This window comes from Zonotrichia leucophrys, chromosome Z, assembly GCF_028769735.1.
Source record: "Zonotrichia leucophrys gambelii isolate GWCS_2022_RI chromosome Z, RI_Zleu_2.0, whole genome shotgun sequence".
NCBI lineage: Eukaryota > Metazoa > Chordata > Aves > Passeriformes > Passerellidae > Zonotrichia > Zonotrichia leucophrys.
The window spans coordinates 30,577,382-30,603,840 of NC_088200.1; the positions used below are offsets into that span (position 1 = coordinate 30,577,382).

The 26,459-nt window shown below is 37.7% G+C and overlaps 1 protein-coding gene across 5 annotated transcripts in view; it reads right to left on the reverse strand.

Moving 5' to 3' along the window:
• PDE4D (phosphodiesterase 4D) overlaps positions 1-26,459 on the reverse strand; it is a 350,628-nt gene that overhangs the window by 79,711 nt on the left and 244,458 nt on the right. For all 5 annotated transcript variants that reach the window (XM_064735824.1, XM_064735825.1, XM_064735828.1 and 2 more), the window contains exon 2: positions 14,100-14,291. In XM_064735824.1, coding sequence (XP_064591894.1) covers positions 14,100-14,291 — 192 coding nt within the window. The remainder of the gene's footprint in view (positions 1-14,099; positions 14,292-26,459) is intronic.

Below are 26,459 nucleotides of genomic sequence, written 5' to 3' on the forward strand. Positions count from 1 at the left end.
ATAGAGGTGAGTGTTCCAAAAGTGACTCCAAAGGCAGAAATACAATATGTTTTTAATTTTCTTGTACTTCCCTGTAGTGAATTTACCATGAATTATAAGTTGCAACTTCTAACAGAAACTAATATTGATTTGGTGCTATTTTAATATTATGCAAGTTTAAGAATAAAATATGAGTTTTGAACATTAGATTTCAAGTCCATGAAAATCTAATTAGAAAAAGGCTGATAATGGAGAAATGTGACTTGTGTTTGACTTGCTACAACATTATTCTTATATTATATATACTGTCCACAAGGCAGCAATGATTTGCAGATACTGCAAGAACCTAATTAAAAGCAGTATGTGCAATCTCTACTGCTGTACAATCATTCTGTAAGGATGAAACAAAACTCCCCATTATTCAGGATCATCAGAATGTTTAATAAGTCTGTAACCATTTTCATTATCATCTCTTTTATTCCTTTGGTAATAGAAGAATGGATTTTTAAACACCCTGTGGAAGAAATCTGCACTTTGAACACAGTCTTGGCAGGAGTGGTTGGAATAGGGTAGTGCTTCAGGTGAAACCACAGGTCCAGACTGGACAAAAAGGACATTAGCCTGACTTAGAACAAACCAAAAGAAACATGTCCTCCATAGGAGGAACTCAGAGGCTTTAATTGCTCAGGAGAGCCAAATCCAATCAGGTATAATAGACAACATGAATCAGCCTGGAGCATTAACAGGAGAGTTAATGACCACCTGGGTTTAGTGCCTCTTTATGTTTTCATTGGGTCAGGACAACATCAGCAAATGCCCTGCACTATAATTTTAGATAAGGGTTGCTTAATGAATTACACAAAGGCTTTAGCAGAAGATAAGCCAAGTGCCTTTTTTTCATTTTTTTATCCTGTTCTCCACTGAAAGAGAGTGTGACTATGCTACTTCACTTCCAGGAAAATTATGCTCTTTGTCTTTGAGTTCTGTGAAATGGCATTATCTGATATGTGACAGCTGGCTTAAATGTTTCTCAGTAGTCCTTTAATTTCTTATTTTTTATAAAGGATATTTTTATTTGCATAGAGCTACTCCATTTTTTGCTTCTTTTTTGACATTTAAAGGGCTCCCAGCTCAAAACATAAGGCCACTTTACAGTCTAAACTGTACATTTGGAAATTATGAAAGGGCAGAATTATGAAGATGAAAGTTTACAGGTAGCAGCAGCACTGGACAAAGAACAGAAAATGCTCAATAGTTTCTACCTGTAAATAAGACAGTGGAGACATGGAAATGGTTCTTTCTAGCATCTACCAGTGGCAAATACTCTGAATGCCCAATATATGACACAAATGCACAAAATATTCACCAGTGCCTCAAAGTACCAGACAACTCCTGAAACATAGTCACTAACAGTTAATTTCAGATTGGCAAAAAAGTATGAAAATAAGATTGTCCTCCTCAAAATCTCTTGTGGGATTTTTTATTGTAGATGGTACTTCCCCTCCTTCCCATTTAGCCCCTGTTTGCCACCCTGTGGATGCTGAGGCACCCATAAAAGGCAAGAGCTACGTGTTCTTGGCTTTCTGTCCTGGAGGATCTTTATTCTTTTATGTAAAATAACAGGATCCCATTTTTCTCATTTTCAAATTTGATTCTACTTGAGTTGTTTCTGGACTGTATTTCACTGAAGAACACTGATAACATATTGTAGCTTGTTATTCTTCAGAAGAGGGCATGATTAAGTAGTAATTTCATGTACAGAAATCAAGCCAGGACTTGATTTTCACTTTTCAAATCTCCCTTGTGTCAAGAGCAACAAATCCAGATAATATCATTATTTCGGTCAACCTGATACTGAACGTACGGATATCCACAGCTTTCTCAAAACAGTTTAGCACTCACCAGACCACTTGAAGTGCAATGCTATCATAAAAGGTGGTGAGCAATCTTTGATCCACATTAGGTCAGAAAATCTGGACAAGGTGAGATGGTTCAAAAATAGAGCAGATATGTCCAGAGAAGCTTGTGGTGGTTTTGATACAGAAAAGCAGGAACACATGATTCAAAACGCCATTGATACAGAGTGTACTGCAGTGTAATAAACACTACAGTGCATCAGTGTCCCCCTCTCCAGATGACATGGAAGCTTATGGGTAATTCGTTCTGGATTCCAGATAGGATAGTGCCCTCATCTGCATACAGAAGCAAGAGGGAGCATAAATACTGCAATATGCCACAATCTTCTAAATACAGACTGTCATGGTTTGAGCTTGGCACAGAGCCAGTGCCCCACATGAAAATGCTTTCACATTGGTGTCTGCTGTGAGATGTGACCAGGAATAAGCAAAACAGGCTCTAGCTTAAAGAAAACTTTATTACTTAATTTACAGGAAAATAGGAAAAAACTATGGGAAAAAAAAAATTGAAAACCTTACAAAAAACACTTTCTTCTTCTCCACCACCAGAATTTCTCAATCTGATACATTCTCTCAAATCACTAACTGCCCAGCCTGGCATTACTCTTTAGAATACTCAAACTTCAGTTTATGAAGAGGAGAGGAGTCTTTCTTGTTCTATAGGCTTCGTCTGGAAACACGCTGAAACTTCGTGCGCTTCCATGTCACTCGGCACCGCCCGATAAATTCCTTTTGCCGCTTGTGACATTTTCCTTCCATGCCCAGTGCTCTCACCACTGTGCATGGACCAGAGCTGCTTCTAGGGCTGTCTTTTAAGGATGCCTTATCTCACTCCAAAAAGGCACAGTCTCTGCTTAGGGACATCTGTCCCCCCCATATTTTTCCAACTGTCTGGGGCCGAGCGGTCTCCACGATAAACCCTTCTGGTTCTGAGGCACTGCCTCCCCCTAAGTGCAGTGTCTGTGTCACAGGAACAAACTGAGTCTATGGCCACACAAGAAAAGTCCAGCCAAAAGGCCACTCTAATCATCTCTTCCCACTCAGTCACTTCTACATCTTTCGGGCCAGGTCTTTGTCTCATCTCATCTCCTTTCTCTCTTCTTATTCAGCTCTGAAGAGGATCAGCATTTTTGCAAGGCCCCAGTCATGTAAAAAAGGGGTTAAAACTTCAGTCTCTGTCTGTCCCGGAACGCCGGTACTCCCACACACGCTGCTGCTGCGGCCCGGCCGGGCTGCACCCTTCTCCCCCCTTTCTCCTTCTGGGCCGGCTGCTATCACATTCAGATGCCGACTCTCCCTCTCTCTCCCTCCTGGGGGGCTCAATGTCTCTTGGGGCTGCTCCTCCACCTTTCTATCCTCGAGGGCCTTCTCACCCCCATCTCTGTCCAGGCCCAGGCCTACCGAATGGCTGCCCCTCCCCCGCCCAGCAGCGGCGGCTGGACAGGGGAGGGAGATCTGACCTCTTCGCCTCGACCTCCCAAGAGGCCTCTCAGGGCCGAAACTCTGCTTTTTAACCCCTGTGTATTCTTGGAGGTGTGCCTAAACCGCACTGGTCACACCAGGTGCCAATATCAGACTCCGAGCATCCATTAGTTTGACCACAGTTTCTTAAAATTCTCACTTCTTCCTAGTCAAACCACCACACAGACAGAGGTATTAGCCTTTAAAGCTAGAAGAAATTTTTCACATCACTGCTAGACTCTCTTAACTAGAATGCCTGCTATACTTGTTCATGTCTTAATTTTTCAAAGGAAATAGCTGTTTGAAAACAGAATATTTTTCACAGAGCCCCAAAATTCAAAATTATCAGTTCTCCATCACCAAAGAACACTGCTAAAACATGCACCAGCCCACATGAGTTTAATGCCTGTTACATAAAACACAAGCAAAATTCTCTTTAGCAGACCAAAGATTATATACTGTATTGCAAGCTATTAGCCGCAGTAAAGTGGTGAAGCCTAAACTTCTGCAAATTTCTGACTTTTTCTTCATAACATTTCCAACATGACACTTGAATTCACACCATATAACCTATGCTGATCCCCACCCTGAGGAAGAGATGAAAGTTCTGTATTAAGAAAGAAGCTATTTGTACATATTCAGTACAAAAGTTCTGCTTCCTTTCCTCAGGATTTGCATCAATTTGTCTCTTTTATCCCAATCACAGAACAGTAATTAACTTTTCCCCTAATAATAAGGAACTTAGAGATGCATGGGCAGACAGAGAAGCAGGCAGGCAGATTAACACAAGGATAAGACAGGGTGACTGCATAACCTTTACTTCATAATTAAACTGCATTAATTTAATATAAAATCTAATAAGAGAAGCAACTAGAGAGATATTCTGCTGACCTATCAAGATACACTTAAAAAATGGTGGATGTTTTTTATAGTGGTTAGAAAAAACTCACTATATCCATCAAGGAGAAGGATATCACTTGATATCCTTCAAGGCTTTAGAGACCATGAGGAGAGTGAGGGACCTGCCCCTGTGGAGCTTCACAGGGAAACTCCTCAGAGTTTTTCTTTCTAAAGGCCATAGTAAACACAGTTTAAGGTTTTCTGGGTCTTTCTGGACTTTTACATGAATACCAACCGAGGTATCTTTAGGACATGCATTGCAGTTATGAGATATAAACAGGAAAATAGGAGCTCTGCCTTATTTGAATAGAGGGGAGAAAATATACAACACATATTTGCATCAGTTTGACACAAATGTACCAGCTTAAAGTATGATTTTATTGGTTTGCAACACTCCTCCCCTTGAATGAAAACCTTACTTATATTCTCATAAATACTGGCTGAGGATGCCTGTCAGGCCTTGAATGCAACTGGCATAGTCTGTGTTGGATTCTCTGGCTACAAACTTTGGACATAGACCATTTGAAAGAAAAAAGCCGCCAACTGAATTGAAAAGCCCAGGAGGACAGTGGCTGTAGGGAATCCCTGAATGAAGTTCCACATCAAGAGCTTTCATCTCACTGCTTCCATCTGCTTTCCTCACACTGCCATATGATTTTACTGCATTTTTAAAGAACTGTATAAGAAAGAAGATTGACACTAAGGTAGTCTTCTGTTTGGGTAAAAAAATATATGGCAGCTGCCTTTTGCAGTGTAAACGTCTAGATTGGGATAAAACATTGCATCCACTCATTTCTGCATACAAGGCTTACTGTCCAATAGTGTGTCTCAGCTTAGATGAGACATTTGTGTTTCGTTTGCTGGAACACAATTATACCATATACAAAACCACAAATGATGGACTACCCTAACTGCCAGGATTTTCTTTTCTGTCCCAATAACATTTCATAGTTGAAGCCAAATACGCACCCACAAAACTTATTAATTATGCTGAAGCATTCACATTGCTCAGGTTCACATTTTAGCAGCAATTAAAAATGATTCTAGATTGCACCCTGATATGGCAATGGTAATGGTACTAGCTATGAGAAGCTGTGCTTTGAGGAGAGTGAGCAGCAGTGGCTGCCTGCTCCATGCAGCTTGTTACTTATATCATCATCTGCATTTGAAAAATACAAATGGGTTGGTTTGCAAAATTGATTTTGTGAGGTCAGAAATCACCGTCAGCTTATTCTGCAGTAATAGTGCTGAAGTCATGTCATCTCCATTTTTAAAGACTTTGAGAAAAAAATTTCTGGCCCTGAGATAGCTTAGGCCTTGCTTGAAAAGCCAAGACTAAATAAGTGTAAAAAGCAGCTCTTAAGGTTTGGCCCACATTACAAAATTAATATGTGGGTTTACACCTTTTTGTGGGTTGCACCTTTTCCTAGATAGCCAGTGGGTTATTACTGATTTGCACATCTTTGAAAGGGTATGCACAATCTGAGGGATGATTGGGCATCTCAGGCAGGGGATAGAGTCTATGACACTGTGGGCAGGCTGGGATTTAGGGTTGAGAGAACAAGCAATTAAAATTGGTATCAGAGCTATGAGCTGAAGAAGAGGGGGTTGTTTTTCCCAGAGCATTTTAATTCTGTGAACATGTACATAAGAGGATTGTTAAAAAGAGCTACTTGAAACCACAGAAATTAGACCCTGAATGAAGCAGACTCTCATCAACTATTATCTGAGTGTTTCAGAACACCACAATTTTATGTAACACTGTGCAGTTATGTCCTCCTGATACATCTGTCTAATTCAGCAACACAGCTAGCTCTAATTAGTGAAAAAGTATTGCTGTAATATTGGGAGTTCAGTACAGTTAATTTAATCAAGCTTAACCAGATGAAGGAGGATTGGCTCCAAAAAGCCACAGCACCTGAGAAGTCCATTATTCCAGCCAAAAGAATGCTGGTTATAGTAATTCTCCTTGGACTGTCTAACTAAGCAAGTGAGATTTAGAAAAACAGACTAAATGGAGAAAAAATTTCCCCAGCATAAATGTCACTAGTGAAAACTTCAGATATAAGTCTTTCCAAAGACCCCAATTGACTTCATAGGGAGCATAAATCAAGTTACTCCACTATGATGTTCATTAAGAAAACAATTCTTGTCTGCCTTACAGAAATCAAAACACGTCAAAAAAAATTGAACTATTACATTTGGCTAATACACATATGTTATGAACTAAAATACCTGGAGTTTTCTAGATACAACTTGTATTTTATATAAGAAAATACTTTAATTTTTCATGTTGCCTTTTTAGCATCTCAGGTCCTGAAGATACACTTGAGTAGGCTTGAAAGAAGCCTTTGAATTCTTGAAACCTACCCTGTTACAGTCCTCAGTGCTAAGTTACCCAAACTGCAATCCTAATTCAAGCTAAACTGCATTAGCACCCAAAGTGAGAAGCTCTCTCAAGACTTGGAAAGGCAAAAGGACCACATCTATTACAGACTAAAGAGTCTGGAAAGAATCAGTGTTAGCGATTCTAAATCAGTACTTTGAGGTTTAATCCAGGGACTATCAGGTACATACTGTCTGGCTATGTGTCCACCTCACTGTCCATTAATAGCTCTCTTTCATAGTGCCTCTACTTTTGACCAGATTTAAAAAATAAAAAGATTTTGCTGGGTGACAAGGGCTATTTTAGGTCTCAGTGACAGTGATCTGAACTGGGACTTACCAAATCCAGAAGCTTCACTCAGAATTGCTGGATGAGAAATCAGAATTGGCTGACTACCTCAAAAAAACAGGAATTATTACTATATTTTCCCATCCAATATAAAATGCACTGTAGGAACACGACTAGGCATCTTACATCTACCAAGAAAGTCTCCTAACACCTTTGGAAGAGTTTGAGAACCACCAGGATCTCTTCTGTCAGTCCCAGCTACTTTTCCCAGAAACTTAAACCTTTTCCAAAGACACTGCACTCACACATCTGACTTGTGTAATTTGCCTGAGGAAATCACATAGGTAGTGATGTAGTGGACCATCACAGTATGATGTGTAGCAGCATGTAGCCAGCATGAAGTGTAGCATAAAAAACCCACAGATAACTCAAGAAATCATTTGTATCCTATTGCCCTAGTCATCCACCAAGCTTCAATGCTTTAATCCTGTCATTATACAGCAGACCATTTAGATTACAGGAGAATGGTGGGCAACTAACTGAGCAACTGGCCTCTGTTAAGTCTGACAGAATTAATCAGTCCTGAAGGGAAACAGAACATGCTGCAGATGGTTTTCCTTCTGAAATCAGAAGGTAGTCCTCCTGGGGGTCACTGAGGCAATGGCAAGGGAAAAGAAGCTACAGCAGTGTGTGAGTTTTTTGTGTGTTGAAGGAGAGGCTAGATTAAGCCAGAGGAGATAGGACTTTGAATGAGAAAAATGCTGGACTCAATCACAGGAGTCCAGGCCAACTCAGCAGTGCCACTATTGTACTGTTCATACAAACAAAACCATTATTTAGCTACATCAAGGCTGGAAAACAAAGAGGCATCAGAGACTACAGTGTGGTTCTGTTTTCTTCTCAGGTTCGAGAAAATTAGTGACTGGGTTTGCGTACAGGGAAGCAATCAAGTTAGTGTCACTTAATGAGTTACTATTAGTGAGTTTTGATTGCATTAGCTGACTATATACACAAACTTTTACCTGGTATCAAATTAAAATAAAATGTGTTTATTGTGTCTATAACTGCTTTTAATCATCAGGTATTTGGTTGCTTGCTTGTCGCTGTTCTACAAACTTAAGTGTTTAAAAATGATATGGATGTGTTACTTCTGAAGAATAAGACTACATGAGTTTCCATGTGGGCCTCCTACAAATGCAGGCTGAAGGATTCCCTCCTTAAAAGAAATAGCAGATCTTCTGAGAACAAGGCACTCATACAATGCAACCCAGCCTGAGAGAGCTTGCTACAAGCCGGCCACAGGGGGCTTCAGGGTTTATAAAAAATGGGGCCTTAACTAAATTCAAAGGTCCCTAAATGCATGTAAGAAGAAACAAGCTGACTTCAAGAAAAACAAGAAAAAACATCAGATTTTCAGATTATGCACTTTCAGGGATTGAACTCTACAATTAACTGAGCATTAGGGCCATTAAAAGAATTCAGAACATTCAGTTTGTGCCCTGAAGGTTGGAATGACATTTAATGTTCTTCTGGGTTGTGAAATAAATGTGACCTGTGCATGTAGGTGATCACTGAGCCAGAAAAACTGTCCAAAAGAGATCCCTGCAAAACATTCAAGTCCCTTTTTACAAAGCTACCTCTCTTCACACTGCTCCTATCCTTCAGTATTGCTGGCACACAAAATGCACATGTCCACCCTCCCCTCCACTGCTGATCAGTGTTGCAAGCCCAGGGAGCTGTGGTGTTGTGGTGTACTTGAAATCCCAGCTAAGAATTTATTTTGGTACCATATTTTTAAGAACATGCCATTTGTGACTGAAAAGATGTAGGAATTCAGTCTGTCTTGGTTGTAACTTCAATAATAACTTGTTATTTTCCTGCAAACATCCACTGTATCCAGAAAAGGGAAGAAAAAAACCTAAAATATCTAAAGTGTTTAAAGGGGAAGTGATGTGTTTAACAACAGAGCTGTTTGGAAAATTGTAAGGTTTTAGCAATCTCTCACATGGAACCAGTCATGATTCTGTATTGACTGAAAGTAAATGAAATATGTTTTCATTTCATCAACAAAAATTCTCCCCTGAATAAAAAGCAGATAAATGCTTCTCCATGCAAAAATGCTTTCTTGTTGTTTTCCAAAATAATTAATTTCCTGATCAACAAATAAAATTAGCACAAAATTATTAATCAACTTTAAGCTAGTTGCATTCTAAGTTGAGTTCTTTGTTTTGAATTCCACCTGTAAAATGTGTCAAACAACCAGAAAGGACAGCCATCTCTTTTTAGTTCTTTTATAGCTCAAAAAAATATTGTAAGTGACTTGCAAATGACTCAGATTCATTTAAGCTGCAATCTGGAACTTCATTTAAGGACCTTAAAAAAAAAAAAGAAAAACACAATGAAGCAAAATATTTGTCTGTTTTTCCTAATGTAATGTAAAAAATGTCTCAAGCGATTGAATGTATTTTTTAAATTAAAGATTGTTTAGAAACAGAGTCACACATAAAAAATGCTTCTTTATTACAGCAGGCTGGACTTTGAGGTTTAACTGTTTATTTTCAGCCAGTAATAACCATGAAATAAAAATATCAGAGATTCCTAGAAAAGCATATGATTGAAAGGAATTTCAGCTGCAAATTTTCTGGAGAATAGATAATTATTTCTAATTTTTGAACTGAAGTGCAATTACTCTTGTCAAGAAACACATCTTGTCTGCTATCCCAGAATCTTGGATAGCACCTGTCATGAAAAAGGTGTATTTTTTCATGAAAAAGGTGTATTTTTTCTTCATAACTTAAGATTCATAATCACAATATTTGATGATAAAACCAGGTCTTGCTGGCTCAGAAAAAAAAAATAAAAAGCTTGCCTTAGAGGACAAGGAAATACATCCTCTGTAACTGTAGCTGTAGGGAAAATGCCCAGGAGAAAACTTAATCCTCTTGATATTTTTTTTAATCACAGACAGCAGCAGAGGGATGCTGCTGTCCTCAGAAGTTACTGACACAGTAGCAGTAGGTTGTTCAGGTCAGGGAATGGGTGTGTGGTGGCCATTTAGCAGATCACCAGACCAGTGACCCTGCAGTTCCCCTCAGTTCCTTGGCTAGGTTCTGCTCCTTTAATGCATGCGAGCAAGTTTTAGTACATATCAGCAAATTTTGTGTAATATTACTATTTGGAGCTGATGAAGAAAACAATGCTGACCTTCTCTAAAGAAAGCTGTAAAACTCCCCCAGTAGCTGCTTTTTTATGAGTGAGGTTCAGCTGGCTAAGTCCTGAGGAAACCAGGATGTCTGTGCTTGCTGTGTTGTGTTCTGAGAGCTTGTGGAAATGGGAGAAGAACAGACTAAAATGAGAGGTCAGAAGATGTCTTACACTCAGAAACACAGTGGAGCTTGGCAGACTTTATTGAGAATGTCTTGGTTCCCTGGTCTAGACTGCTATCCTCTGGTCTGCTTTTTCAGTATCACAGGGGGATTATACATGTTTTTTGCCCTTCAGAGTGACATAAAACATGGGCTGTGATGCAGCACTGGACAGCTTATTGGCTTTTTATTTTCTAGGAACCTATTTTTTTAACCTGATTAGAGACGTGGGTTCTACAACAGAAATTCTCTACTAATTTGATCTCTTCCTCCATTAACCAGGACAGTGATCCCGTAACAAGAAAGAGTATAAAAAGTGTTATCACTCCAACTTCTTCCTGTATTTGCAAGTTCTAGACAGCCACAGCAGTTCAAAAAAGTCAGCATTAAGCAATCAGAGCACCTCAGCAAGACATCCACACAGCTCTCTGCTTCACTAGTGTCTTCAAATATAGGCCTGACAATTTTTCCAATAATGATTTTGCACATCTTTCATCTAGATACTACTTCCTTTCTCCTCTGCATTGGTGTTGGGAATTGGTTTTTTTGGCTTTTGTTGGTTTGGAGTATTTTTGTTTTGTTTTTTGGGGTTTTTTTGTTTGTTTTGTTTTGTTTTGTTTTGTTTTCCATTCTTTATTTTCCTTCCCTTTAAACTTGTTTTCCCTTCTTTCATCACAGAGCCTGAACTATAATTCCTGATATTGTCTCATTACCCCTCACTGCCTCATTCAGTTACTTTTTCTCTTGCACATCCTTTTCTCTGCTGGAAATCCCACAGAGAGGCTTCACAACACACCTGTGCTCATCTGCCTTGGACCTTGTATCTTCCTGTCTAAACTATTCACCTCTCCATTTCACAAACTTTAGCAGCTTTTCCTAATCTCTGTATAATTTCCATGTCCTGCTTTTATTATTCTCAAAGACCTTGTTATTTCTTCCAAGGGATAATTAAAACAATGTTACTGACTCCCACTCCAATTCATGTGCTTTTCTTTACTTACACTCAGCTGCTTTTTCTGTGAAACTGTGTCCACATTTGTCCTACTAACTTTCTCTCACCAAAGCAGCCTTGTATTCATTGTGTCTTTATTCTTTTCCATAACTAATTCATGAAAATGTACATTCTCTGATTTTACAAAACTTTCCACCTGTCCATTCTCTGCCCTTGTTTCTTTACTTTCTATCTCAACTCCCTGAATGAAACTCCATTTGCTTTCTTTGTGACGTTCACTATTTTGAGCATAGTGACTCGCATTGTATCTTCTCCTGAGGATAGTATCTGACTGTATTAGTCCCTTGGTTATCATCTTATACTTTGGCTTTTTAGCTTGTTTGTAGCAGAGCCCATCTTTTCATTTTAGGTTTCCAAACAACTGAGCACAACTTGTTCCCTTCCTTGGTTGGAGCTGCATACATAATAAATACATGATGAATTTAGCACTGCCATCCACTGGCGGTCTTAACATGACATTCCACACCTGACTAAAATTTTGAAGCATTGCTACTGACTGGAAAGTATTACTCTAAGTTCAGTATTTCAGAGTAATGGAAATGCCAGAATTCTTTATGTTCTACCCCTTTCAAATACAAGATGTATGCTTTTTCCTTTGTCTTTTTCTTTACAAAGTGAAATATTGAGGCTGATTGAAGAATGAGGGGATCTAGACTAAACTGCTGTGTACAATTAATTGACTTACATTACCTGAATGATGTGTATATTTTGTAATATATATTGCTCATGTTTAAAAAACAAACAATACTTAGACATGTATAGAGGTGCAAAAGGGAAATAGGATAATATGACACTAACCTAAAATTTGGGTACTTCCTCTGTCAACCCTTTCATCTTCCACTTCATTTAGCAAGGTCCTGAATCAGAATGGTTTCATTATTTTAATAATATTCAATGGGTTTTCTTTCCATAAGAACATTCAGTTTATGGTTGAATACATACATAAGGACTTTTGTGACTTTTCTTTTTTATTCCATGCTATTTTATCTTTTTAAACTTTCCCCTCTTTTACTCCATGTCTTTTTTTCACTTAATTTCTGTGATACAGCTAAGCTTATTGTAATTAGACTTATTGATAAATGATTAATATTCCATGGTGAGAACAACTTGCCTTTTACATTTCCTAATGTGGTCCCCTCCAAAACAGTGGCAGGAATATCTACCTTCTTAGTACAAAGGTTCATCTGTGACAAGAGACTTTGAAAATCTATCAAGATGTGAGGTCAAATAAATTTTATATGTAAATGTGTTTCCAGAAAATTTGAAAAGAAAATAGAGAGGGAAAAAAAGGGGGAAAATGTGTGCTGTTTCAGTAATTATATTGTTTATCCAATTTACTGCCATGTGCTGAAATATTACTCAAAATTCTAGGAAATTAAGTGGATTATGAGTTCAAGGAGGGAGCACTAATTGAATCTTTCATTGAAATGACTCATCTAAGCAATGCAGTCAGCTGGATTGTCCTCCTGAATGTAAAAATCTTTACAAATGTTATCCTGGTACATGTGCCATAAGAAAAGCTTGAATGTTCTCCCTTCATAAAAAAGGATATCTCTCAGAGGAAGATTTTCTGGAAAGGGGTTATTATTCCCAAGAAAAATGCTTTTTTTTTTTTTTATAACAAAGTAAGTTTTTTTTTTGTTCTAACCCATTTTGTCTGAACAAAAACTGGTTACATTTGGCACAAAGCTTACTGAGTATTTCAATCCACAGATCTTAACTGAGTCATAGACCTTACACTAACCCTCTCTAAAGGCAGGAAATGTTCTTACCTTAAAACTCTACAAAGAAAAAGAGCTATAATTAAAAAAACAACAGTTCTAAAAATTATATAAGCTGAAAAAGAATAGGAGTGTTCATTTATGACTTTAATTAAATATCAGCTCTATTTTTACTAATTTTTATGAAAACTCTTATTCTTTTTTGTGTGCCTACAGTTATTTTGTGCCTACAGGTAATATCTATTGGTCTTTTCCTCATTAAAAACCAGCATTTACTCTGGTTTTCTGACAAGCCTGATCCTTCATTTTGGATATCTATTTGAACCATAACCACCAAATTGGCCATGCAAATTGGAGCCATTTAGGCAAAGAAATGGCAAGAAAGAGTTAATAATTTCTCCTACTTAGAAGTGACTAGAAGATGGATCATTCAAATGTTTTTGGCATCTTACTAATAAACAAAGATTTGCATGACTTCCACTACACATGAAACCTGGGGACCACACATACTTGAAAAGCATGACTTACTACCAGAAAACACACAGTTCACAGAATAGTGAGAGAGGACAGAATAAGCTTTAAAAGTTCTTTTGTTAGAAGTTTTTCCTTTAATTAAGATGGTATTTAAAATAATTTTTCTCTCAATTATATTATTTTCTTCCAGCTGGTAAATCTTTTGTCTAAAAATTGAGAAGAACGCAGTTGGAAATAAATGTAATCTATTTCTTAAAATCATGAAGAAGCATAAATTGAGTTTGTGTTGTTTCTCTAGAAAATAACTTAAGAGACAGAAAATAGCTCTCCTTACTGTTTTAGTACACCAGTATTGACTATCATTACTATTCTGTCAAGGCTAATAGAGTGCATAAACATGTCAAGTACATTCTCATGATATCCTTCAAAAAGCTGCAGGAACAAGTATAATCTTCATTAAAGAAATAAACAAACAATTTTCCATTACTTCCCTGCCATAACTGATTACAGTCCGGCTTTAAAAAAAAATTTCTTGTGGCTGCAAAAATCTTGATTTTGGACAAAATATAGACTAGAAGTATTTCATAAGATACTTACATATCACTGGCAATGGAGGAATTCCTGGACATGGACTTTGGAGACAGATCATAATCACTGTCTGACCGGTAAAGGAAAGACTCCCTACGTTGGCTGTGGACAAAATTTGCCTGAAGAATTAGCCCTGACCCAGGGCTTGTCATGGGGTCCAAGGGACTTCGTCCTGATGATGTACCATTGTCTACATCGAAACTGCAACAAGAAGAGGAAATTGTTTATGTTATTGACTTAAGAATTTTAAAATACAATAAATACCCTTCTGATAAATTATCATAGCTAATTGCTTCTTGATAGTAATGGAGAAACAAAGACCTGATCATGTCCACTGCGACAAAAAACCACAAGCCACACAAGAGGGAGACTTTAAAATTACTGATCAACAAAAATCCCCCAAGACCGAAGTAAAAGAATGGCAGAGAAAAGTCCCATACTACTGGAAATACAGAAAGCTTTCTACTTCTCTGCATGTAGAGTATCCACAAGCTCTATATCAGAGGAAACATGATATTTCACTATTTACTTCTTCAGATGCCAACTCTCCTGAGCTGAACACCAATTATCCTGTCTCCCACTGCTAAGGCAACTGAGGGCTTTTTCCTTATTGAGTATCCAATCCCAATATTTTGTTACCACAACAATATTTCAAGTACATACTTTATCTTGTCCCAGTAAAAAAAGTGTTGCGGCGGCATTAAGGCATGGGCGTGTGCTTGAACACACCTGCCTGCAGCATCAGGTTTGCTGTTTTACAAACAGATGGAAGCAGTGAGTCCTTTGTTAATGGCCAAGCAGAAGAACTTCTGTAGCCATTTGTTTCCTTGAACCACACAGCTTAGATTCAGCACTTTTGGTTGTTGTGCTTTGGTATGAAGAGTGGTGAAGAGGCTTATCATTCCTAGAGAACATTCTTCTCTAGAGAGGCTGAAGGACGAGGGAAAAGAAAGAAAGAGAAGGAGAGAGTAGATGTTGTTTTACATAGATGGTAATTTTTCTACAAAGGGCTTTGAAAATCAGTGCAAAGACCTTGAACAGGAGTCTGAAAACACTTAAACACTGGTACAGGGTGGGTGGTGCTGAGAGGATGTGTTCATAGCAATCCATGCTGCTTGACAGCCCAACAGCTCCATCTGGAACTGTATGGAGGCTTTTTGCAGCATGTGGCTTCAGGTTTGGATGTCTGTGGTATGCAATCTGAGAGGTTACAAATGTGTGGATTAGCAAGACTGCCTCTCTAGGCTCATTTGCCATAGTAAATGGGGAAAAAGTAACATTGTTAAAGCATTTACAAATGAGGGATAAATGGAGGATCTTTCCCATAATTTTTTGAACATAGATAAGCATTAGCAGGATATTATGCATTTTTGCTGAACCCATATAAAGTATTAATTTTGAAAATGGTGTTCATTTAAAGGACACCCACCGGTTTCCAGTAACAGCTAAGGACAGCAGAAAAGATGCAGTGCAAGTCAGCTGGTGATTAGACTTCAGGCTAGCACAAGTGTCACTGCTGGTGCATGCGACTCTGTACCAGCTTGTTTTACCTCCCAGTGACCTGGGGTTTCAATTAGGCTGCCGCTTCAATCCTTTGCTGAAGTGACAGGATTCCTACGACCCTTTTTCCTTTCTTAAATGAACTAATCAAAGAAACATATATTGCTTATTTTGACACAGATGCACACCGCCTGGCAGAGGATAGATTTTTGTTTCATTGTTTATTTTTACTTTGCACATAGCTCTAGAACTGCAACCTTACTGCCACATTCAGATTATATTCTTTTCTTTGTATTCACCACTTACAATTTGAATGTGGAAAAACAAATGTAGTTGGTTTGTTTTTTTTTTTTTTTACATAAATGCAGAAAATATTATTTAAAAAGTTCAGGAGAGCACAGTACCCTTTTCCCTGTAGTTTTTCCCGTTTTCACTGTAGTTTTCAGAACAATTACCAGTCAGTAAATCCAAACGCATACTCTTCTTCCCAGGACTGATTTGATTTGGTTATGCCTGTGTCTTAAAATGTCCTGCGGCTTCATGAACATCAAACTAAGAAAGCTTAAACCATGAGACAACAAATTAGAGTTCTGGCACCAGCCTTCTAGGTGATCTTGGACTGTGCAGAGTTCCTCTTTGCCTTTCATTTCCCCTATTTGTTGCATCTTTGTGATGACTGAAATCTGCTCACAAAGAGTACTTGAGAATGTATTGGAAAGATCAAGATACCATGAACACTACGGTGAAAAGTCCTATGCAGCTTGTAGTGTCATTAGTTCACATCCACATTACTATTGTTACTAGTATGACTACTATTAATTGTTATCAATCAATATCTTTTTAGCTTGAATTCCTAAATATTGCAGGAGCACAAAACAATCACAATGCTAATGACATGTTTAGCTCATCATATCCAAATCTCCTAACATCAGTATTTTGTTTCCTGAATAACTTTTATGCCCTTTAAACAGCTTCAAGAAAACCCAAACTCCTAATCAATACATAGTCTGTATATTTTGTTTTTCTCTTGAGGGCAGAAGGACAGATAATTCCCACAATTTTAGGTAGAACAGAAGACTGTTCTCAGTAAGATTAATTTCTTCAATGGCAGTATCATTTCAAATATATATGAACTTGCTAGGGAACTTTAAAATAAAAGTTAAAGGCTGGATATAAATAAATGAAGATTAATGTAAGTCCCTATCACAGAATGAAAATTTTCAACTGAATCAAAAGTATTCAGTTGGATTAAACAAATATGCTTTTATTTGCAGTTTTCTTTTATTTTCTTCATCGCCCTTTTGTGGACATCACTCGAATATTATATTACCAGTTATTTCTTCCAGTCAGAAACTAAGGCAGGCCTCTATAAATGATTTCACTGTCAGATTGTAATGTAGTCAATTTTTAAAATTTAGAAGTCTGTTAGGTAGAACTGCAGTTTCACCTGAGAGAAGTCCCTTGGTTTGCATCAGACACTGTGTGATGCATCAGGCACTGTGTCTTGTGCAAGACACTGCTGTTGCAACAGAAATTTTATCCTGTTGTACTGCAGGAAGACCACTAGATGGGTGTAAAAAGTAAAAAACAGGATCCAAATAGATCAGCTGGATTTGCCTCGTGCTGTTCCAAGACAACGTCTTTTCTGAAAATATGTATCAAGAAAAATAGTGTTCAGCTCTACATCCAAAGCAAACTGTGAATTGAGAACTTTTTTTTTTTCAGAAACCCATGTTTATATTAAAAAGTTTTTGAAATGTTATAGTATAGTATAGTAGTTAAGTGTCTTATTTAGATCTTTCTGAGATATTTGCCAACATTTTCAGATACGAAAGCTTGTAGAATTCTAAATCAAAATAAGAGTTATTACAATGAAAATCATATAAATTGTTTCTATGTTTATCACGTCTTATTTTTAAGAAACTGTACTTCTGACTTCAAAAGAAGAGAGAATCAGAATGGGGAATTGAAAACTTCCTCACCAGTTTTTTGCTCTTTGTTGTTGCATACACTGAAAGAATCAGAAGTTTAAGACACAAAATAGGACAGGCTCTTTAACTTGCCTAAACAGAAATTGCTAAAAGTCAGTTGTGCTTACTTCCTATTTATCTTTTCACTCTCAGTAAGTTTTAAGCCACAGCAAGAATATGCTGTGAATTAGAAAGAATACAGAAACAGAACAACATCTTCATGGAAGTTGTTACTTAAGAGGACAGGAATTCTTTTGCTTTCATTCCGCAGGTAGTAAGCGGCAATTTAAAGACAGAATTTTGCACCATTGCTTGCAGCCAGCTCTGGGCACTTGGCATAATGCATGCAAACTGAAACTGCCTTTGGTGACAGGCATTTGGCACAGACATCACAGAATTTTATACATTCAAAAAGCTTTACTGCAACTCCGGAGATGCCAAAGCCCTGAAAAGTCAAGGATAATTCAGCAACTTTTGTGTCTGCATTTTGACAAAATGTATTAAGGCATTAGTGGATAGTGTTTTTCTTTAGACCCTGCCTTATTCAGTGTTCAGTGTTGACAAACTTGACATGAGACAAAATTCAAATTTTTCTTCTTGTTTCGCTATTCATCTTGTTTGCACTTCTTGCCCAGTTTCTGTCATCCATGCTCTGTACTAAGATGGGGAAAAAACTGAGTGATTTGTAAACATTCATGGCTGATCTTCTTGTGCTCCTAACAAAACAAGTACAAATAAACCCACAAGCAAACTTTAGGAAGATTATTAGAGGTTTGCTTCAGACAATAATAGGACTCTGTGGCAAGAACAAGAGAGGTTCTGGGTCCTGATCCTGAATCTTAGCTACACTTCTTCATTGTTAATGACTGCGCAGCTTCTTTGAATATTGAAGGAAACTGTGGACTTCCTTTTGAGTTCCTAAAAAATGGTTTCCTACTCTCTGCCATGCTGCTAAAAGAAAAAAATGTGGAGGCCTGTATATAAAATACATATTTTAGTTACATAAGCAATAATGGCGTCATAATCACTATACCCAAGAGTTTGTAATTAAGGCTGAATAGAAAATCTTAGTGTTAGTTTTTCTTAGTACTGAGAATTTAGCAGTAATGCTGCAGCATTTTTTTCGGGGGGGAGGGGGGAGGGCAGTATTTTCTTTAATTTTTGTATGTTTTTTATTTTTAGAGAAATATGCAATACTAGGAGAGAGAAGGAAATAAATTTCACCCTAAAATGAAGACCTTACTAGGCTTTTTAAGAATGCAAATTGTACTCCTGCTATTCCCCTTTAAGTGTCTTCACACTTTCATCTTGGAAACTACAGGGAGGGAGAGCCAAATTAATTGAACCTCTTGGGGACATCTTATCTTTTAAAGCCATCTTTAGCATTACAGAGGGACAGGCAAGTTCTAGAGGAGCAATTTTTTTCCCCCATCAAAGGAGTCCATTGTCCTAGTGTCAAGCAATCTCTCCAGCCATCTGTGCTATGACCTACATACATATCTCAATGTCCTCACTTCCAAGAAGTCGTGTCCTGTTTTTTCACCTGGTAGCACAATCTAAATATTACACAAAATAGGTGCATTTGGCGTAGCAGCTGTAATTCACTGAAATTATCAGAGAAGACCTGCCCTGCAGCAACTCCCTTTGAGCAGGATCTAATTCAGAGCAAAAGCAAGGTAATAAAACTATAAAGTTCCAAGGAAAGGGTAAACTATTTATTGTTTGTTCTGCAGGACATGAGCCCATCTCTGAGGAAGGAGGCCTTAGCAGCTGGAGAAAGGGAAGGAATGGATGCTGCCTTCAAAAGCAGAATCTGAATCTATTTCTTCGATTGCTTCAGATTTAAATAAGCACTGGGCCACCACAGCTGATGGAATGCACCATGAATATGGAGAAAGGCCAGAGTATGCCTGTATCTTAGATTACTTGGTAGGTCTTTGTGATTTCACTTGAGCCTTTTTATTGCTCACTAATAAACTAAGCATTAAATTGTGACTACAGCTGACTTGGGTGTCCCTTTTCTTTTGTCAGGCATAGTTCCCCTTAAGTGAGACATGAAACTTTAGAAATTTCTTTATTGCAAAGAAATAAGTTGCCACTAGTCTGCTCCTGCCACAGACTCCCAGAAGATTTTAGATGTTGAACAGGCTAACCTGCAGCATCAGCAAAAAATCAAGTAAGAACCAAGTAAAACTAAATCAGTAGATTTATATAATTGAATACTAGGCTAATTATTTGTTTGGGACCTTTCAAAATGCTTCCTTACTGACAGTGTTTACCCTGTGATGAAGAAGAGTCCACATCTGGTTATCTCCTTCCTTTCTGTCTTTTCTCCCAAGACAAGTTAAAAAAAAAAAAAACAAAAAACAAAAAAACAGACCAAAAAACCAAAAACAACGAAAAAAACCCCTCAGTAAAATGAGAGAAGAAAAAATTTGTAATGATATTGTAGAAGGAACATAATATCTACTCTCTACATTTGAAGAAAAAAGTGTTTATATTTGAATTTATATGTTTATTTTCTTTGTAGCTATATTAAGAAAAATTTTTGCTTTCCATTACTTAAAATATTACCAGTCAATTGTGACCAAATGATAGAAGGAACATATGATCTAAATCTGAATTTTCATATACCACTCTAGAATTCAAGCCAACTATCTGGTTGTGGCATTGGGTTTCCAGTTCAGCAGTTCAGAAAGCAAGCCCTGTGATTAACTCCATATTTAGAAGTGATGTGGGTAGATTTTCCTGTATCAAAGTTCCAAAGCAAAAGAATAAAACATGGCATTTTATGATTTTTTTTTTTTAGCAGTAGAACTTGGCTTTTTCTCTTGACATAGCTGTTTTTAAAAACATTTGAGTGTACAAGGCTATTAGGCCCAAAATTGGGCCCAAAATTATAAGACAGAGCTAAAAGCCCAGGAAACAGACAAATGTGTAGGACAAAAGATGTGTAGGATAAAAAAAAAATGAAGCAGACTGGTTTGTAAGAAGTAGTCAACGCAAACATGTTAACAAAAAATAAATGAAGCAGACTGGTTTGTAAGAAGTAGTCAACTCAAGCATGTTAACAAAGGAACTCTGACTATCTATTTATCTTCTGTGTTATGTTTTTCTAGCAAGTATCTCAGGAAATCTAATCTCTCAAAACAAACTGCTTCATGTTTTGTTATGAAGTTTCCAAGCAAGGAGTTTCCCGTGAAGACTATTCAATTTCTTTGGTACTTAAGCTTTGAATTGTTTCCTGGTACTCAACTGAAGATGTGCTTTCCACAATGTCACCTCATTATTCCTAATTATACCTCAGTGGTCTATACATTTGGCATGAAACTCTTTTTTAAGACATCTTTTACATCAACTTGAGTGTTGTGCTCAGCTGTACTGGGATTCCCTTTGTTACTCTTTTTATTTTTTCCTCAGAGAGAATATCATCCCATACCTGACAAGTTTCATTCTCTGAACTTGGTATTGGGAGTGAATTTCTTTCTACTAATGTGATGCTCAAATTGAATGCCAGATTCCAGATCCTATCACATGGATTTGATGTTTTGATGTTTCTTTGAAACTGAAATAGTTGTCTTATTTTAGTATAAGAATAATTCAAACAAGAACCACAAGAGAAATGAAATGAAAAATAACTTCCAAGAAATGTGGTAATCTGTTCATGCTTTTACTAGACATAAGTCACTTTATATAGTTCTTCTGATCTAACAGACCTAAGGGGATTAATATTTCTACTTTTAGATTAAAAAAAAGCCACCAAGCCTCTATTTTTATGCTTCTGCTAAAATCTGTGGCAGCTTGAGATCTGAATGAGAAAATCTGCAGAAAATATTGAAGAATTAGAAGTATTTTGGGCAATCTGAGAAACAGAATGTTGCAAAACAGAACCACTTGATCCAGACATCAGAAAGACTAGGCAGCAAGCCCTGGAGTGCTCCAAGTACCCCACAAGCCTGCTGGTCCCTGTCACCCCCATATGCCATTGCTGCAGATACACTTCAACTGCATTTCTAGGATTGCAGTCTAGCTGCACTGATGGTTCTCCATTCTATTACTGTCATTATTTGATTGCACTCTATCTGTCAGCATTCACTTAAGTCATTAAGTGCGTTTATGATTCTATGTTCCCCAGGGATGGCGAATCCCTAACTTTCCTGGGCAACCTGTTCCAGTGCCTCACCACCCTCACAGAAAAGAATTTTTTCCTAATATCTAATCCAAACGTACTTTCTTTCACTTTGAAGCCATCCCCCCTTGTCCGGTGAATTCATATGCTCTTATGAATGGTCTCTCTCCATCCTTCCAGTAAATTCACTTTGGGTACTTGAAGACTGCAATTAGGTCACCCCAAAGCCCTCTCTTTTCTGTACATATCTAACTCTCTTAGTATTTCCTCATAGGAGAGGCGCTCTATCCCTCTGATCATCTTTGTGGTTCCCTCTGGATCTGTTCCAGCAGCTCCATGTGTCCCTCCTGTGGTGTGCCCCCAGAGCTGGTGCAGCCCTGCAGGTGGGGTCTCAGCAGAGCAGAGCAGAGGGGCAGAATCCCCTCCCTGGCATGACCCAAGTCCAGCACCTTGCACTTGGTCTCACTAAATTTCAAAAGATTCCCATGCACCTACTTCTCCAGCCTGTTTAGGTTCCTCTGGATGGCATCAATACTGAACTATCTTCAGATCTTTTTTTAAAAATCACTTTACCTAGTTTATTCAAGTTCAAGAAAAATTGTTTTTCTTTCTGGAGTGAGTTTTGATCCAAATATACCAACTTCTTTTTCTGCATCACTACTTTCTGGGCAGAATTTGTGGGATACAAAACCAGCTTGCACTGAGTTGACCATATGGCATGAATTTACTGTAATGCACAGTGCCATTTATTTTCTCTTATTTTAAATGTAGTAGAATAACATTTCTAAGCATATAAAAATGCTTATTTATCAATTAATAAAAATATGCAAACCATCCACCAAGAATGTTTCTTAATGCTAATTAAAATGCAGTTTCCCTAAGATATAGCAGAACATGGTTGAGAATCAAACTTGTGCCAGAGATGGAAAATCCAATACACTGAAAGAGCTCAGCCTCCTCTTTCTGTGAATCCAATCAAATGCCATTATCAAAAGTGATTAAATTGCTTTTATATTCTTTATGAATTACTGCAAATGCAAATGTAGGAAAACAGGCAGTTTTTCAGACCTATAATATTTGAATCAATACCCTACAATGCTGATGAAAACACAGAGTCCATATAATGGGTAAAAATATTCCAAGGGATGACACTAATACGCATTGTGAAGTTTCCCAGCAAACCATGTCTTTCTGAAACATCATCATATACAGCCCCAATGGTGATGAAGGCCATGTCACACAAGATATGGTTACACCTACCCTGTGACTAGTGACAAAGATCTTATGCACCTGTGACAGAAGGTGGCAGGACTAAGCATTTCATGGTTGCTTCATGCTATTTTCCCATACCAGAAAATACAGCAGAGAATGATAGAACCATAGACTGGTTTAGTTTGGAAGTGACCAAAAAATGATCTTGTTTCAGCCCACCTGCCATGAGCAGGAATACACCTTCCACCAGATCAGGTTTTTTAGATCTCCATCCAGCCTGGCCTTGAACACTTCCAGGGATGGGGAATTCACAACTTTTCTGGGCAACCTGTTACAGAGGTTCACCATACCCACAATGAGGAGTTTCTTTCTAACATTTAATCTAAACTTATCCTTCTTCATCTCAAAGCCATTACCTTGTCTCTTGTCACTACATTGTCTCAGAAAATGCCTCTCCTGAGTGTTCTTGTAGGCCCCCTTCAGGTACTGGAAGATGTTCTAATGACTCCCTGGTGTTCTAAGTCTCCCTTCTCTTCTACAGGCTGAACAAGCTCAGCTCTCTCAGCCCATCCCCCTAGAAGTGGTGCTCCAGCCCTCTGATCTTCTTTGCAGCCTTCTCTGGACTCATTCAAATAGGCCCAGCTTTGTCTTAGAAAGAGATCCAGTGAGCCAGGAGGTGCGACAATTATGACAAGAGGACCTGCAATCCTCAGCATCACTTAGTTCATAATTTTTAAATCTTTGCACAATTGACCTTAAGCAACATTTTCTTCAAAAATTGTGCGTTGAAGAAAATGGTTAAGGGCTGTAGACAGAAAGGGCTCCAAAGAGAAGAAGCTCTAAAGCCCAAATGATAGGGACCTTGCACATAGTAGACGATTTACTTCACCAGTACAATGTGCCCACATAAATATCAACATAAAATCAAGGCCAGCTTCAGAGGAGGGTGGACAGGAGACAAGTAGATAAGAAATTGCAGTTATTTCTTTAGGTATTGTTCTAGATTGACCATGACAATGAAAGTTCTGGGTAAAGGACACATCATTATATTTGACAGGAAACAATTTTTTTCTCACACCATTGTAGCATTCCTCTCATTGCAATAAATAATTGCTGGGAATTAATCACAAACAAATTCTACTTCCACAAGAATTTGTGTTGGGACATGTTAACAGTAATTATCATTAAAGGCAAACTATACATTTTGTGAAGGGTGAAAGCTCAAGGTGCTAAGACCTTCAGAGTTATACAATTTTTTTACTTTGGTTTAACAAAATTGTTTCATCCTTTCCAATTCAGTCCATTTCAGTTCTTTAAGTTTTGGGTATTGGATTTTTGTCTCTTCCCCTTCCCTAGACTTCTACTAAAAGTATTAAGTAATATGTTATTATGTAGTGTTATGAGTTCTGGAAGTTCTTTGCCACATCCAAACAACTTTAAAGGGTAACAAGTTCAGGAGCTAACCATAGAAGATTGCGGAGATGAATTATCTTGGGCGTACACACTTACACTTCTGTTAGACCCTGAGCACATTCACTGAGTGCATGTAATGTCAAAGATAATTCATGTCAATAGTCCAAAGCAAATTATAATCTACAATAATGAATCATTTGGGTCTTCTTTTTCCTGATCTTTAGGACATTATTTTAATCTTAAATGTATGATTACAATGCCTAATAGCATTACCTAAGAGGGCTGACTGGTGTTCCACAGCATAGGACTGTGTTTTCTTGTTGCTAAATTACTAAATTCTGTGATGCAATTTTCTTTTCAAATTTTTTAAGAGGGAAAGAGGGTCAACTATTGATAGAAGGTGACAAAGAAAATAACACTTTTTCATATTTAAGACATTTTGGGAACTGTCTTGACTCCTATTTTGTTGTACAAAGTAGGATTTAGCCAAGTGTCTGCAAAATGTTGAGGCTTTTTACTGATTCTGTGGACCTTTTCAAAATTGCAAAAAGTTATAAGTATAGGCTAAGCTCAAGTTTGTCACATCATGTATCAGCATAATTGAAAAAGTCTGAAGTGTTTTTAAAAAAAATCTCCTGTTTTGCCCAGAGTCTCAGAGGACTCTGAGGAAGAAGCCCCTGTGGGGGGGGGTTTGTGTCCTTCACCGCAGAAGATCGGCACTGATCAAAGGGCTACAGAGAAGTAAGAGTGATCTTATTATCCAGAACTGGAAACAATTACTCAAGCTGCAAAGCACCTGATAATGAACCAGTCACTTACACCAAGTGACTGGTTTATCATGCATCACTAGTTAAGTATTTTTTCCTTCTTGAGGTATCCATATGCTTAAGCCATCAACACTCACAAACACAGAGTAACTCAGAACCTCTGAGCAGCTACGGCTCGGGATGGATCAAAGGTCCATCAGATCCACTGCTCTCTCTCTGGGAGTGCTGAAAGTGAATGCCAATGGAAAAAGGCAAGAAGAAGCAACCAGAAGTGCTACGTCTCCTCTGTAACCCAATCCCTCATCATTTGCTCACTGTTTCATTGAAAAATGCTCCGAATACAAGACTCATTACATGCCATGGAGATAAAAAAACCAAGTCCTGGACAACACATTTTGAATGTTTGAGTTAGGTAATACTTTCTCTTTGTTTTTATACCTATTAAGTAAGGATGATACAATTCCTTCTATCACAAGGGTGAGATGAAAATTAATTTAATCACCTGTGAGAAGCAGTAAAGTGTCATATGGTGAGCAGCACAGAAAAGCTAATGGAAGCACTAGGGCTGCTTTTACAACACATATGAACAGCAGACTGTCAATAAATCATGTGACCATATAATAAAGAAGCAGGAAAAAACCACTGAATATCTCATGAACTGATTTGCATTTGGTTTGAGTTCTCAGTGAAGTAAAAATAATAAAGAACCACATACATAAAGTATACGATTATTTATGCACAGGACTAAACCAAAGTTTGAAAGTCAAATGCAATCTTGGCTTTTGTGCTTGACTTTTCAGTCATAATAACATCTATATCAGTTTATTGTATTTACATTTGAGCACATGTTGAAGACCCCTGCATTTACTACTGCTTATCTCCAGTTTTCTATTTCAGCCTGCTGTAGCACTACCAACAGCTGTTAACGGCAGACTATCAGAAATCTGACTTCAAATGCAGCGTTGCAGGTTTGCCTTCTAAAAATTAGTGCATAGATGAAGAACACATTCCATTTTGGTTATAATGCACTTTTGATTAACTTCATCTTCTGCTCATCCTCGAGATCATTGGAACACTTCATTCACAATCTCATTTTCATCAACTACCACTGTAATATAAGCATGTTCTTCTCACAATCTCTTGTGCTCCTATATTGTCTGTTTCTACCAGTCACTGTAAGATCATTTATTGAACAGCATAATGACTGTTGGATTCTGAAAGCAAATGTGACAAAGCAAAACCTACAGAGCTATTTACTGTAATTTACTGCTTTATGTATTAATAAAAGAAAATATTATGAGGTGTAACGTTACTCTATATATTATACAACATGCATTTGTTAGAATATCTAAATGAACAAAAGTCTAAAAATGCTCAA